General features: G+C 42.6%; 2 protein-coding genes across 2 annotated transcripts in view; both read left to right on the top strand.

Annotated features, from left to right (window-relative positions):
• LOC128472511 (complement receptor type 1-like) overlaps positions 1-13,982 on the top strand; it is a 198,225-nt gene that overhangs the window by 102,935 nt on the left and 81,308 nt on the right. The gene's annotated exons all lie outside the window — the stretch shown is intronic.
• Positions 9,878-13,982, top strand: part of TMCC2 (transmembrane and coiled-coil domain family 2) — a 31,214-nt gene continuing 27,109 nt past the window's right edge. Inside the window, exon 1 of the mRNA XM_053454382.1 lies at positions 9,878-10,594. Within this exon, the coding sequence (XP_053310357.1) occupies positions 10,409-10,594 (186 nt within the window). The 5' untranslated portion in view covers positions 9,878-10,408. The remainder of the gene's footprint in view (positions 10,595-13,982) is intronic.

Raw genomic sequence — 13,982 nt, 5'->3', positions numbered from 1 at the left:
CTGCTCCTGTGTTTGACCTGGCTTAACCCTGACTATCCTGACTTTGGCTTGCAAGTCTCAACTTGAGGAGGAACTGGTTGGAGGGCAAATAACTCAATAACTTCAATAGGACAGCAAGTGCCTACTTGTGAGGCAATGAATCGGATCATGGTACAGGCCATTGTGCCCAAGCACACCAGACCCTGTTGCAGTGCACCGACTCAGTGCAACAGGCACCACGGTGGCTCCAGCTCAGCTCCTGTGGCCCATGCCAGTATCCACTTGCCACAGCCTTCAAGTTATGCTGGTGACCCTGCAGGCTATTGTGGTTTCCTGAATCAGTGTGAGATCCATTCCAAATTGACTCCTTTTTTGTTTCCCACAGAATGCATGTGTGTTATGTCATCTCCCTTCTTACAGACAAGGAGCTGGCTTAGGCTTCTTCCCTATGGGATTGAAACACTCCGCCTGTACTCTCATATTCTGATTTTGTGGCAGCCATATGTTTTGTTTTTGAACTCCTTGGGAGGAAGACCTCATCCTCCTTGTTCATGATCTGACAGAGTTCCCCGACCCTCTTGGTGTCATGACCACCCCCACAACGGCACTCACCGTGGAAGTTCTTCTGCCCAGTCTACTGATACCAAGAGAGGATCCCTTAGTAGCAGACCACCAGGACTTAGAGGATCCCAACAGCAAGGAGGCCAAGTGCGGGCAGGTAGATATAGGTACTGAGTGAATGACAAGATGAAGGATGCTCCAGACGAAACCCACAGGCAGGCCAGAACTGAAGGGGTTAGCACCGACGGAAGCCAAATCGGTACACGGGTCAGGTAGTCGTACAAGCCAGAGGGTCGAGACACAAAGCGGGAAGTCAGACAAGCCGAACTGGTACACACAAGAGTCTCTGCCTGCCGGTAAAGGAGCTCCGGGGACGGAGTCTCGGGTATCCAGCGTCCGCGGACAGCAGTCCGCTCGCTGGTGCCGGGAGCCGAGACATCGGGACATCTGCGAGTGTAGGACCCTTATGGCTGAAGGCAATTGGACTAACGAGGCTCTTGTGGTGGCCTTTCTGATTGGACTCTCTGACAGATTAAAGGATGAGATTACAGCAAGAGACCTGCCAACAGATCTAGAGGAGGTAATCGCCTATGTGGCCCAGATAGACCTTTGTCTCAGAGAACGGCAGGCACAGAGAGAAAGGCAAACTCCCAGAGAAAGAGGATGAAGGCCCACTATACCTTGGGTTCCTCAGTTTATACCCCCTGCTACACAGGCTGACACAGAGGAGCCGATACAGAACAAGAACAGCCAGAAGAAGGCAACAGGCCCTGTGTATGTATTGCGGCCAGATGGAACATGTTGTGAGGTTTTATTCTAACAAGCCAGGAAACAGCCTCACCTAAGCAGGATCAGGGGACTTGCCATAGGCATATTGGATATATCTCCTGACCTCAACGGAAACAGCATAACTGTTCTGGTTCATTTACCATGGTCTACTGGTTCCATCTATACAGAGGCGTTTCTGGATTCTGGGGCCTCTGGTAATTTTGTGGCACTCCATCTTCTGTGTGCGTGTAGGCATACCCACACCACTCAGAGCAAATCCCTTGTAGGCCATAGACAGGAGATCACTCCAGCTAGCGATGGTGACACACCACTCCAGCTAGCGATGGTGACACACCACGACACCACTCACAGTGGGCCTGCTACATGAGGAACAGCTTGTGTTCAGCATCATCTGCTCCCCTTCTATTCCCCTATTGGGCTATGCAATAAGGTAGGTCCCTCACACTGAAAAACAAATTCATATTGGCATCTGTGTTGAGAGTAATTAAACTGCCCTGCTTACTGATAGATAACATAAATACTGCAAAAATCAACCAAGTAAATATTGGTCGTAAAGATAGGTCAGATATTTCAAGTCTACAGCAACCCTTTTACCAGGTCTAGACTGACCATAGGGCGGAGCTGCACATGTCATTTAGGCCTTAAAGTACCAGGGTTGATCTTCATTCTCAGACCATTTTTTACTTTTACAACTGCCCCTTGCTTGGAATTTTCTAATGAAAAGGGAAATAAGTCACATTGAAATCTTGGCTAGGGTTTAATTCCCGTCTAAATCTTTGGGATGTTGTAACTGTAAATTGGGAGGCATCCATTACCCTTTTAAACATTGATGCCATGTTTTATCAAGGTAAGTTTGGATACTTTGTATTAACATGAAAGACAGAAGACCTAGAGAATGTCCCATATAGCTGTCACACAAATGTTTGCCGTTCACATAACACCTCTACCGGAATTCTTAATGCAAACATACTGCTGCCCTTCTTGGATACAAGATATATTATGGCACATTCAATTGAAATATATATATTGTAGCAGGCTGTTGTTGCGGATGGCATATACATTCCCCCCTCGATTTTGCAGGGTTTTGTATGATATATAACCCCAGGGGGAGTATGTGTTGCGCTAGATTTTAATATGTTTCTATATGGGCCCCTGGAGCATACATAGGGTAGGGCGGGCTAGTGCTCCACCCCGCAATTTACATACACCTGGACTGACACAGGATCCAGTCCCGGAGTTTAGGCTGATTCCAATGCACTGGTCAGCTGCAAGTAATTAGCTGCGCTGACTGCAATAAAGCCTGACCTGTTGGACAGGGAGAGAGAGAGAGTTTGTTTGGAAGCAGCAGGGCTTGCTATGTACAAAAGAAACCATCAGAAAGGTTGGTGAGATTATGTTCTGTTTAGCTTAGACCCTGATTTGTGAGGGACTTCTATGTTAGTAAGTAGGCTTTTGTTTATAGGGAATTTGTGTTCTGTATAATCCTGTTAATATCTACGTATGTGAATTACAAATAAATTGGGGTTGATTACCTCACCGAGACTGTGGCTTTAATATCCTAGAGGACCGTGCTGTTAGGTACCCTGTGTGGGAGCAGGATCACAATATATATATATACCGTATTGGCTCGGATATAGGCCGCCCCCGTATATAGGCCGCACCCTAAAAGTTTGGTGCTTTTTTAAAGAAAAAGTTTTTTTCTTTAAAAAAAGCACCAAAAAACATCCTGCCACTCTGTCCTCTCCCCCCCGAGATACCCTGCCACTCTGTCCTCCCCCCCTCCCCGAGATACGCTGCCACTCTGTCCTCCCCCCCTCCCCGAGATACGCTGCCACTCTGTCCTCCCCCCCCTCGAGATACGCTGCCACTCTGTCCCCCCCCCCCTCGAGATACGCTGCCACTCTGTCCTCCCCCCCCTCGAGATACGCTGCCACTCTGTCCCCCCCCCGACTTACCAGAGCAGACTCCCGGGTGTCTTACGGGGCCGGAGGGGGACATCTATGCACATCGTGTATACAACTCCCGGTACCGGCACTCAGCGGAAGTGCCGGCACCGGAAGTTGTATACGCGTATTGCGTAGATGTCTTCCGCCGGCCCTGCAAGACACCCGGGAGTCTGCCCTGGTAAGTCGGGGGGGTTAGAATGCATCGTGCGCACGTTCACCAGCAACGGCGCATCGCCGCTGCGGATGAACGTCCATGCGATGCGCTTAGACAACCTCCCGTGCCGGTACTCCCCCCCGTGGGAAGTGCTGGCACGGGAGGCTGTCTGAGTGTATCAGAGAGTAGGATGCAGGTCCCCTGCACCGCTGCAGGGGATCTGTATCCTAACCCCGCTGCCTGCCCGGCGCCCGGGACCCCGAATATAGGCCGCACCCCCACTTTAAAGACTTAAAGTGGGGGAAAAAAGTGCGGCCTATATTCGGGCCAATACGGTATATATATATATATATATAGACGTGAAACGAGTGGGTATGAACCTTCCTGATGTACTGTAAGGGTTAACTTCCTGAATAAAATATCATCTGATTTGCTGGTTGACTAGTCTCTGGATACAGACCAGTGGCCAGCGCATCATTCTTAATGCCAATACAGTTTATTTCTTTACTTCCACCCACAGACTCTATCCTGTTATCCTCTCCTCCCACTCTCCCCGACACCCTGATTTCTCACATGGCTGTTTCGCATCCACACTGCCATAGAATGACATACTGCATGTTATTGCCATGGGAACTCTTCCTACTTTTTCAGTGTCCCCTTCAAGTTACAACCCAAACTTCTTCTGCAAGGACAGTTAGATAAAAACTGAGTTTTGTTATAAATATAACTAAGTGGTGGTACAAAAAGTGCAGTTGTATAATAAGTACAGTAGATGTACAAACATTATGATCATATATGAATACATTAATAAAAGCCATCCTTGACCTGAAGAGCTTACAGTAAAATATCTGAACAAAGGTGATTCAGTCAGCAATAAATCCTGACTTTATACAGACAATTGTTCATTTTTTAGCCTTAAATTTGACCTGTACTGGATTGCCACTATACTGCCAATGGGTAGCAAGAGGCAGTTGGCCTCTAGGCTACAATAAACATTTTGGACCAATACCTTAAACTACCTGGAATAACAAGGATTTAAGGAAGCATTTATAGCCCGAAAGGATACTTTATGTACTTTTTTTATTGGCTATAACAGTCTATAACTTCAGACTGGATACTATTCACTTAATGGAAGAGTTGTTGCTTGTGCTCTATCTCCTCACTATTCAAAGGAGCAAGTTTATCCAGCAACAAGGGTGAGCTGGCCCCGCATAACGCATATTTGAATGGATGAGGAGCGCCAAACCAAATCAAATAACAAGCAAGGTTAGAACAGGCCATGTCAGGTAATGAGTCAAACAGGGAAGCTACTGTAAGTGTGCACAAAGTCACACAAATGAAGGCCAAGTTGGAGCTGATGTCCAAACGCTTAAATAGGAAGTGCAGGTCGAAAAGTCAGCAAAGGGGCATTAATATCATATGTGCAATCACACATGCCTGGTAGACCTAAACGTGGCCTACTGTGGTAACAAGACAGATGAGGAGGTAATAAGTTGTGGGAGGCTTCTGACATTACAGACCTGTCAAGAGGCGGCAGGACAGCACAGTCCTCATGGCAGGACCCTACGACTCCAAAGAGTCCTGACAAGTGGCTAAGAAAGTAATTTATAACATTGCATTTAGTTACAACAATTTAGTATTGCATTAACTTTTTTTTTTCTGGGAGTGGAAAGATTCCAAAGCTTCTATAACTAAAACACAAATTACACAGATCACTAAACTGCTATGCCTCTCGGGGTCAGCTGGAGCGCAGAGTAGGTTCTTCACCTCTGAGTTTCTCATTCTTCTTAGGGATGTAACCCTTTATGCATGTATCAATACTTACCGTAATCCTTTTCAAGGTGGGGGGACTGGGTTTTAATCCATGTTAATAGCATACATCTGTTATTTTAATTGGCCATGAATCCATGCACCTGTAAGCCTAATGCCATGACAACATGCCTGTTAAAATGATTACGTTTCATTTCACATTTATCCCCTTTGAGGGTCAGGTATATTTTTTCAGTAGCCTGGCCAATTTACATACTTTTGCCATCTACTTTAACACTTGCCTATTTTGTTCACATTAAAGCCAACTCAAGCTATGCATATACATAGGCTATATCACAAGGTATAATGGCACAAAAAAATATAGCAAAAAAATACATATTTTAATGTTTTGTCTAAGTGGAATGCGGTCCTATACAGAGGACATGTCAGCATTGTACAAAAGCCCCTTTGGGTGGCAGGGTTCTGGGAATTTCTGCTAGTCTCAAAATGCTGGGAGTTGTACATTTGAATGAGCAGTCACAACAAAAATAATGATGCAACATACAAACAAAAGAAATGCTAAACAGAAACTAAACAAATGTATTTATCGAGCTACCCAGTTCCTGTTGTCTAAATGGTAGTATTTTTAGAACCCAATTATCTAAATGTTCAGGTATCTTCAGTATTTTTTTTAGTATGAAATGCTTGGAAGCTTTTGTTGATGATTGGTAGTATTTGTTAGCGGCATAGTCTAACCATATATTTAAGTTAAGTGCATACTGAAGTACACTTTGCATGGGTTTGTTATCATTTCCTTTTCTACTGTTTTCTTTTAAACATCACCTTACTAGAATTTAAAACACTGTGGCATGTAGTAGCCTATTAATAAATAACTTCGTACATCATGGTACCCCCACACATGCTGTCATATCCCAGCCCATTTCATTTCTGTCTTTTTCCCCTTTCAACCTCCTTTGCCTGCCCTTCCGTCGCTTTCCTGTCTTCTGACATATTTCTATGTAAGAGGTGTGAGGTGGGGCCTCCATCAATGCCTTCTGGTGCCATATGTTTTCCAGGTGATGCACGCAGCCTTCCATGTGATGTAAAATAAAACATGATTCATCGGACAAGGCCACCTTCTTCCGTTTTAAGACATATGATAGCTGGGTGTCACTTTTTATTTTTGCATCCAAATACACTGAAGGATTCATGAGAATCCTTCCTATCCATGTGGTGTTCTTCCCCAACCCCCATCTCCTTGCTTCATCCTCAGCAATACACACATGCCAGTACTCCCCTTCAGCCAGCTCCAGTGCTAGCTTGCATGAGATTTACAAGGGGGTCTAATGAGAGCCCCATGCGCATCCGCAAGAAGCAATTGGCTGCTTTGAGCGTGAACTTTGTAACACAGTAAACATTGTATTTTTCTTTTCTTATAATTAAAGAATGCATATGAAAGTACCCAGACTTTCCGTTCTATGGCTGCTCACAGTGGTATACACCTAAGGTAGGTTTATTATGCATATAACATACCTATTTTAATCTCTTAGTGACCACTAGATATGTGTATCGAATGTACTGACCTTTTGGATTTGGGGAAGTCACACACACTTTAATTATCTATTAAGTAAAATGGGGAAATGGATGCAGGAGGTGCATACCATAATACCAAATGCAACTAGTTTGAGCAGCCAACTTATTTAAAAAAGGAAAAATGTACCTGTTCATAAATAAACCAATAATCTTTTTACGTCCAGAAGACTTTTGGCCTAGTTAGAGTGTATGACTCATTATTAAAATTCACTCAAACAGAGGACATGTGGTCTGAGTTACAAACAAAGAGAAAAAGCCATCACAGATGATTCCTCTCTGTATCATGCACACTCGAGAACAGACTGCTGAATGCTCACGTTTGCCAAGTATGAAAAGGTCACAGTCAGGAATGGCATTGTGGATTCTATTGTTCTAAATCCCAGAGACCAATAATGTTTTCATCCTTCCCAGACAAAAAGGCCAACTGCATGCCATTATCAAATTGGAATAGGGCAAAAAAAAAAGCATACTGCATTCCTGCTATTCTACAAGAAACATATATTTGGTGGACCTCTAATGGAAGAACTTGCATCTATGATTGATAGAAATGCCCAAGTTGCCTATTATCAGAACTCAGTTAATGGCTTTCTGAATCCAGTTATTGGGTAAGCTAGAAAAAACAGTTTTTCAACTTAATGGTTTGAAAACTACTTGGTGACTCACAAACGTAATTTGATAATTACAGATCAATTAGATAAATACTCTGGTAGGATTATGACCCTCGTGGACTGTTTCCGACATCCTACACAGAAATGCATAAATGCTTGTTTAGTCGGTTACTGTACAACAACCACGAAACCGTGACATAAGGCAGTCAACTGTGTTCTTAAGGATATAAATCTTTCTGCTTTAAATATTTCATAATTACACAATTTATATTCGGCGTGATATTTTATTGTTACCACATATTGACATCTTGTCATTAGCAGTTACTGGTCCTTAAGTTTTTATGCAGAAATATCAATACAACTTGACATGCTTGCTTCACACCACCAAGTGAGTATCTTTTCGACAGATACTCTCACTTTGGGACCAAAAAACTCTGTCCCGTTTTCTAAGTCTGATTCACATGCCTGTTTTTAAGCGGTTAGAATGCTGGGGGCCAGAACATGTTTTTTCTCCATGAGAGACAAGGTAAATTTTATAGTTTTGCTATAGTTACATTCTTGTGGTATCCTTAGAAACAGCTTACACTTTAACTAGGAAAACCTATTTTTCCAGGACAAACTAAGCTATTTATAAGTTCCTAGTTTAGGACCAGCCATGCATCACATTAAAAGTAAATAGTTTTCTTAAAAGCTTCCACCCTTCTTAATAAACATACGGAAGATATGTGTTTGTAGATACATGTAGAATGCACACGCAACCTGTGACGGTACATAAACTATGACAGGGAACGCACACATTAATAGTTCCAGAATTATGCTAAAGGGGAAAAAAAAAGGTCAAGGTAGAAAATTAATCTCTACATGTATGACATCATTTTTACCCCTACTACATTCACTTTGATGGGAGTATTAGTGCACAAAAGCTGAATAAATAAAGAATATCCATTTTCTGTGTTTTTATTATATTTTAAAATTGTTTTTACTGACTGGCCTACCAGGAAATTTCCGTATAGGCTATCTGCCCTTGGGCTGGTCTTGAGGCTGTCCATCCCAGGGCGGGCTGGCCCGGGAGCCAATCGACCCCCTACGCCACTACAAAATTCTTGAAGACAGAAACAAGAATGTAATGTAACACGACATTGCTGAATGCGCAAATGTAATAATGACATCTCCATACAGTATATGGGTGTACCAATGTCTCTCTGTCCTCCGCCAATGCTGAGCTGTTTCCACAGCTGGACATCTTCCGATTGTGAAGTGTCATTCATCTGCCGCACAAGTTTCCTTGGCTGACCACTATGTCTACAGTTCTTTGAAATTTCTGCCTGGGAGACACCTTACCTATGCAGTATAACTACCTAGTGCCTTGTTGCTGTGCTCAGAATTGGCATGGTGTATTAGTTTTGATGGTAAACTGTCTCTGTAACCCCACCTTGTTTCGGTTAATGATGGTGTAGTCCAAAAGGATTCCTAAAATTCACACATTGCCCATACATAGTGAAAATGTTTACCCTGTTAATGTAAAGGGATATAAAAACTCACGGGCGAGGTCTCTTTCTCCTCCATCTTGTCAAGAATACAGAGCCTACAGTACCTACAACCACCATCTGTCTTTAATTAGTGTTGTATGTATATCACTTTGTTCTAACAAATAAACCTATTTAAGAAGACTTAGAAGCTGTGGTCTTGATTGCTCTTTAGTCACGTAAAAAGTCTAGATATTTAAGACAAACGTAAATATCTAACAGCACCTGTTTGGTATGATTGTTTAGTCACACACCTCAAATGTCCACAAAATCCCTGACTTCGCACAAGTGCACCTAGAACAATGGATGTTCTGAAGATAAAGGGTGGTCACACCAAACATTGATGTGATTTAGATTCCTGGTATTATATAAGACATCTGTTTCACAAAAGAACTACACACTAATTAGATATTTTTTTTTTGGCTTAGCAGGGTTGTTTGGAAATTGTTTCGATTTATTTGGCAGCAATTCTGTTATTGGTGACAAATACGGGTGTAAGAACATGAGGGGGAGAGTAATGCCTGTGAAATGCTGGAACGTGTACAAGCTGCTGTCTTAAGTAGTTAGTCGCTTCTCACAATAGATTAAGTGCAGAACGCCTATTAGTAGGTTTGGGGCGCGGGCCCCTGACATAGCCCTGCAACTGCAGCAAAGCACACTTTTCACACACGAAAACCCCTGCAGCACCACCTTCTGTGACAGCTCCCTGCACTACAACCAACCTTGAAAACGTCTTTAGACCCGCCTTCTCCTCTCATTGGCTGAGACGAACGATGTTGTCTCCGGCTGTTGGTTGAGAGCAATGTCGTTAAGTGTCAGGGTAGGTTGACCGCTAGTCACCCCAGACTCTGCAGGGAGAAGTGCGGATAGCGGAACCGGGGCCCCGGACAACGGGAGCTTTAGGGGCCTCAGTAACAATGGAATAAAGAAGCTCCATTCTTTCAGCCTTACACCCCAGCCTTTCCTGATCTACCTCTGAGCGTGTGTGTGGGGCCATAGTATGGATGCTGGTCTCTGCATTGTATGAGTGAGCATTGTGTACTATGTCTGTAGTTGTAAACTGCATACGTTGTGTATCAGGGTGGATAATGCATGTATCGTTACGTGTAAACTGAGCAGCGTGAGGATGTATGGCTGCACTGTATGGGTTTCGTGGATGCCAGTCATCAAAACCTAAATCACGTATGTTGTTTGCATTACTGACATGGCTATTAAGCGTGTCTCATGGTGTGTAGGTTATACATCAGTAATATTGAAATGTCTGTATTGTGGTAGTTTCAGAAATGAGTTGGTGAAGGTTACATTGGTATGAATGTATATTACATTTCTATGAATGGTACCCTTTGACTCCCTGTTTGTTTTGACCTTATACCAATCACCCTGCCTGTCCTTTTCCATATCCTTCCCTGTCCACTCATCCTCGCCCTGTTCTGCCCCTCTTGCCCTTTTCCTGCTTCTCTGCTCCCTCTGTGTGTACCTCTGTCCAGTTCGCTCCCTGGGTACATGAAGCGCTGTAAGTCGGACGAATTACACCCTGACGAAGAGGGTGCGCATGATGCTCCTTTACCAATCTCAACTATGGAAGTACGAATTTCTGATAGCCCAGTGCCTGGAGATGTTGGTTCCACAGGGGCAACAGTCAGCCAGGGACCCCCAGCCTTTATCCGGAGCAAGCCACCAGACCTTAAGGTAATTATATGGTCCTTAATATCATATTCCGTTGAAGGCTTGTTTTTTTAAAGACAAGTTTGCTCTTCGACATACAAAAAGCAATCCTACCATATATATCCGCTAAATATGCCAATATGTCATGAAATGGTTTCATATAGGATAGAAGTTGAAGGCACAGTACCGATCATGAAACAAAATTATACTAGCATGAGTGTAGTTCCTATCAAGGTAAGATTTATTCAGAATGTGTGTGTTGTTCTATGAAGCGTATGGACCAAATTGATTGAGCCTTTCTGGGGAATAAGGGTAACCAAACCAATGTGCCATTGAGCTTTGCTCATCACTAAAGCATTTTGACCTGCACATTACATTTATTATATGGCGCCAGCAGATTCTGTAGAGCAACTGCAATTAAAACCAGAGAAACTAATTAAAGACAATTTAAGATAGACAGTAACATTGACGTATCTTGAGACATATTGGTACAGAACTAGTAGGGACCTTCTCTTCTAATCTCCATATTGGATTAACATAAATACACAAAGGAGGTTTCTTAATGGAATACATACTTATCAAGCTGTCATCATAGCTGGCAACTCTCAAGAAGCACTGCTTCCCTGGGTCTTTGGGTCACTCCGCACTTTTTTGGGGTGTGGGAATGAAGTTAAGCAACGCCCACTCCCTGACTAAATTCCACTCCTGTATAATTCCAGGCAATCTGGGGCTAGCTCTCCCCATCATGTCACTTACATCGCCCATGTGTGTGGCTATCCTGGCCCCTTGCAAAGCCACCCCTCAGAGTAGGGAGAGCTCCAGGGTATGGCTGTCATGCCTTAGTACATTTCTCTTACTTTGCTTGCCCAAGGTATGTACAGTATTTGTTGCAGTCTCATGTGTCAATTTTCTTACTTAAATACAAGTAGATAATTTGGTGCTTTTTTTTTTTGTGGAAAAAAAACCCATAAAAATTATGCACTTTTTGTGATTAAATAAGTAACCTGTACAGGTGTACTGGCACCACAATGTTTTGTTCATCTTAGTCAAATGCAGACTGAGAATACATGTCTTAATTCTGCTACTGCTACACAGGGACCTCCAATAATCTCCTTTGTTTTCCTGTTATTTCTGTTCTATTTAGCTTTAGAAAACCAAATCATTTGTAATAGTCCGTGTCCAAGGAAAATTCCCATTTATAAGCCTAATCCATCCCATTTACCACCTGTCTACATAGAAAAAATTCTTATTTGAGGGGATATCAAAATTGACATTAATCACATTAATTGCCTTAAGCTTATATTTCTGGGGGGGGCTTAAATTTGGAGGGGTTTCATAATTGTGAGATGTTATTGTCAGGTATTTTGTATTCCCTTAGAACTAGTGGACTTGATTTGGTGACCCATTTTAAATCCGGACTTTTGCAGAACATTCAAATTACATGCTAAAATCATACTTACATCTTACCAGTTAAACTCTCAGAACACACATTCAAAAACTGTCCCTTGCTGCTCAAATGCACGTACTGTGTGTACTTTACAATCACAATTCAGTTTGTGCTCTTTCCACATACATACTTCTGTGTTTAATCAGATCAAGGTAATATTTCAAATTGACATTAGCACACATCATGCCACAGCAGAAGCTCATTGCAGCCAAAGTACATTCAGCAGTGTATTTTTAGCCTTTGCTTGTTTTGATGTTGATTTACCCGTGTGTTATATATTTGATTTGTTTTTGTAGCTAAAACATGTATCATCTACATAGTTAAACAGACTGGTATCCAAATGAAGCAGACTAACACAAAATGCATATTAAAGTACTTTAATATGCATGCTTTAACATATTTAAGAGAAGCTGCAGTCCCAGAGTCTCAGAGTGACGGCCCCCCCACGGTCCTGTTTCCAGGGCCGGCCTTTGGGGTGTGCGACCTGTGCGACCGCACAGGGCGCCACACTCCAGGGGGCGCCGCCGCTGCCGCCGCCGCCGGGTCCTCCTCCGCCGCCGCCGCCGCGGGGTCCTCCCCCGCCGCCACGGGGTCCTCCGCCGCCGCCACGGGGACAGATACAGTATCTACTATGTTAATAACATATAACCACCAGTTATTGCTCATGTTGATTAATACACAGAAATCGTGTACCATGAAATATTGCCTTATTTATTGAAAAATGAGTCATCAAAGATACAGACTTCAGGACGCGATCTTCTCTGCCACCTTCGTTATAATACACTCACCCAAAACATCAGAGGGTGGAAATGTTTAACTTGCTTGACTCTGTAACTGTTCCCATAGAGACACTGGAAAAGAACACATTTTGGCTGTCTGCGTTTGGTGTGAGAGTTTTGGAGTGGGCCGATGTTCTAGAAATATGGGCACTGAATATGAAGATTTAAGATTATGGAATTTAAGACTAGATTTATGTCTCTAGCAATTTAATTTAAGGTTTTGTTCACTAAATTGCCAAGATTACTACACAGGTCTGATTAGCTGGTAATCTCCTAATCCATTCCCAGAGTAATTATTGTTGTTGGAGACCAGGTGCAGAAGTTAAACTCAATGGTACTCACCAAAAGTTATTTTGTGTTAAGTGTCCATCATGTATACAGTCTGAAAGAAAATACTATATGTTATGCCTTTTTTTAGCTTCTTGATTGCTAATTTTTAAAAATATCCTTTGATAATTTGTTGTGATTTCAGTTACGACCAGATTTGACCATTACGGTTTGCTCAGGAGACTTTGGCCAGTACATGAAATAGGAATGGGATGAGGCAGGTGACAAGAGTCACATCTGCACTTTTTTGCTCTCACTGGGTTAGATGTGGTCAGTGTGGGGCTACATAGAACAGCCTTTCCTATACAATTCCTTTTATTCAGAAGTAAATCTCTTTCACCAGGTTGCTATTCCATGGGAGTGGGTTATAAAAATATTGAGTGACTTAACTAGTGATAAATCAGACTCCCTCCAGGGAATATTATACCAACATAAAAGATCCTTCCAGCCACAGTAAATGGATACCACTGATGAGTATACTCATGAGCAGTGTTGTCCATCTGGAATTCTGCAGATGTCAGATGTGGGCTATAGGCCAGGGTTCAGATTACATTCCATGTGCTCAAATACTACATTTGTCCCCCAATGTTAAAAAAAAAAAACAGGAAAAATGACAGGAAAATAGAACATAAGGGAAAATGTATGGTATTCCAGTAGTCGGAAAAGGGATGTTCAGTCCCAAAGACCATGGCTTAAGAAGGACATAAGTAATATAGAGAGAATTCAAAAAGGGTCACTAAAATGTTGTAACAAAAAAGAAAACCATAATATGTACATCCTAGATAAACCGAAAATATTGGAAACATCCAGTCATGTCGATTTATTAAATAAAGTCCAAAAGAACTAAAAGGTTTTACCA

The sequence above is a fragment of the Spea bombifrons genome, chromosome 2 (assembly GCF_027358695.1).
Source record: "Spea bombifrons isolate aSpeBom1 chromosome 2, aSpeBom1.2.pri, whole genome shotgun sequence".
In the NCBI taxonomy this organism is placed as follows: domain Eukaryota; kingdom Metazoa; phylum Chordata; class Amphibia; order Anura; family Pelobatidae; genus Spea; species Spea bombifrons.
The sequence above is the reverse complement of the archived record's forward strand: the minus strand, read 5'-3'. Positions and strand labels throughout refer to the sequence as shown.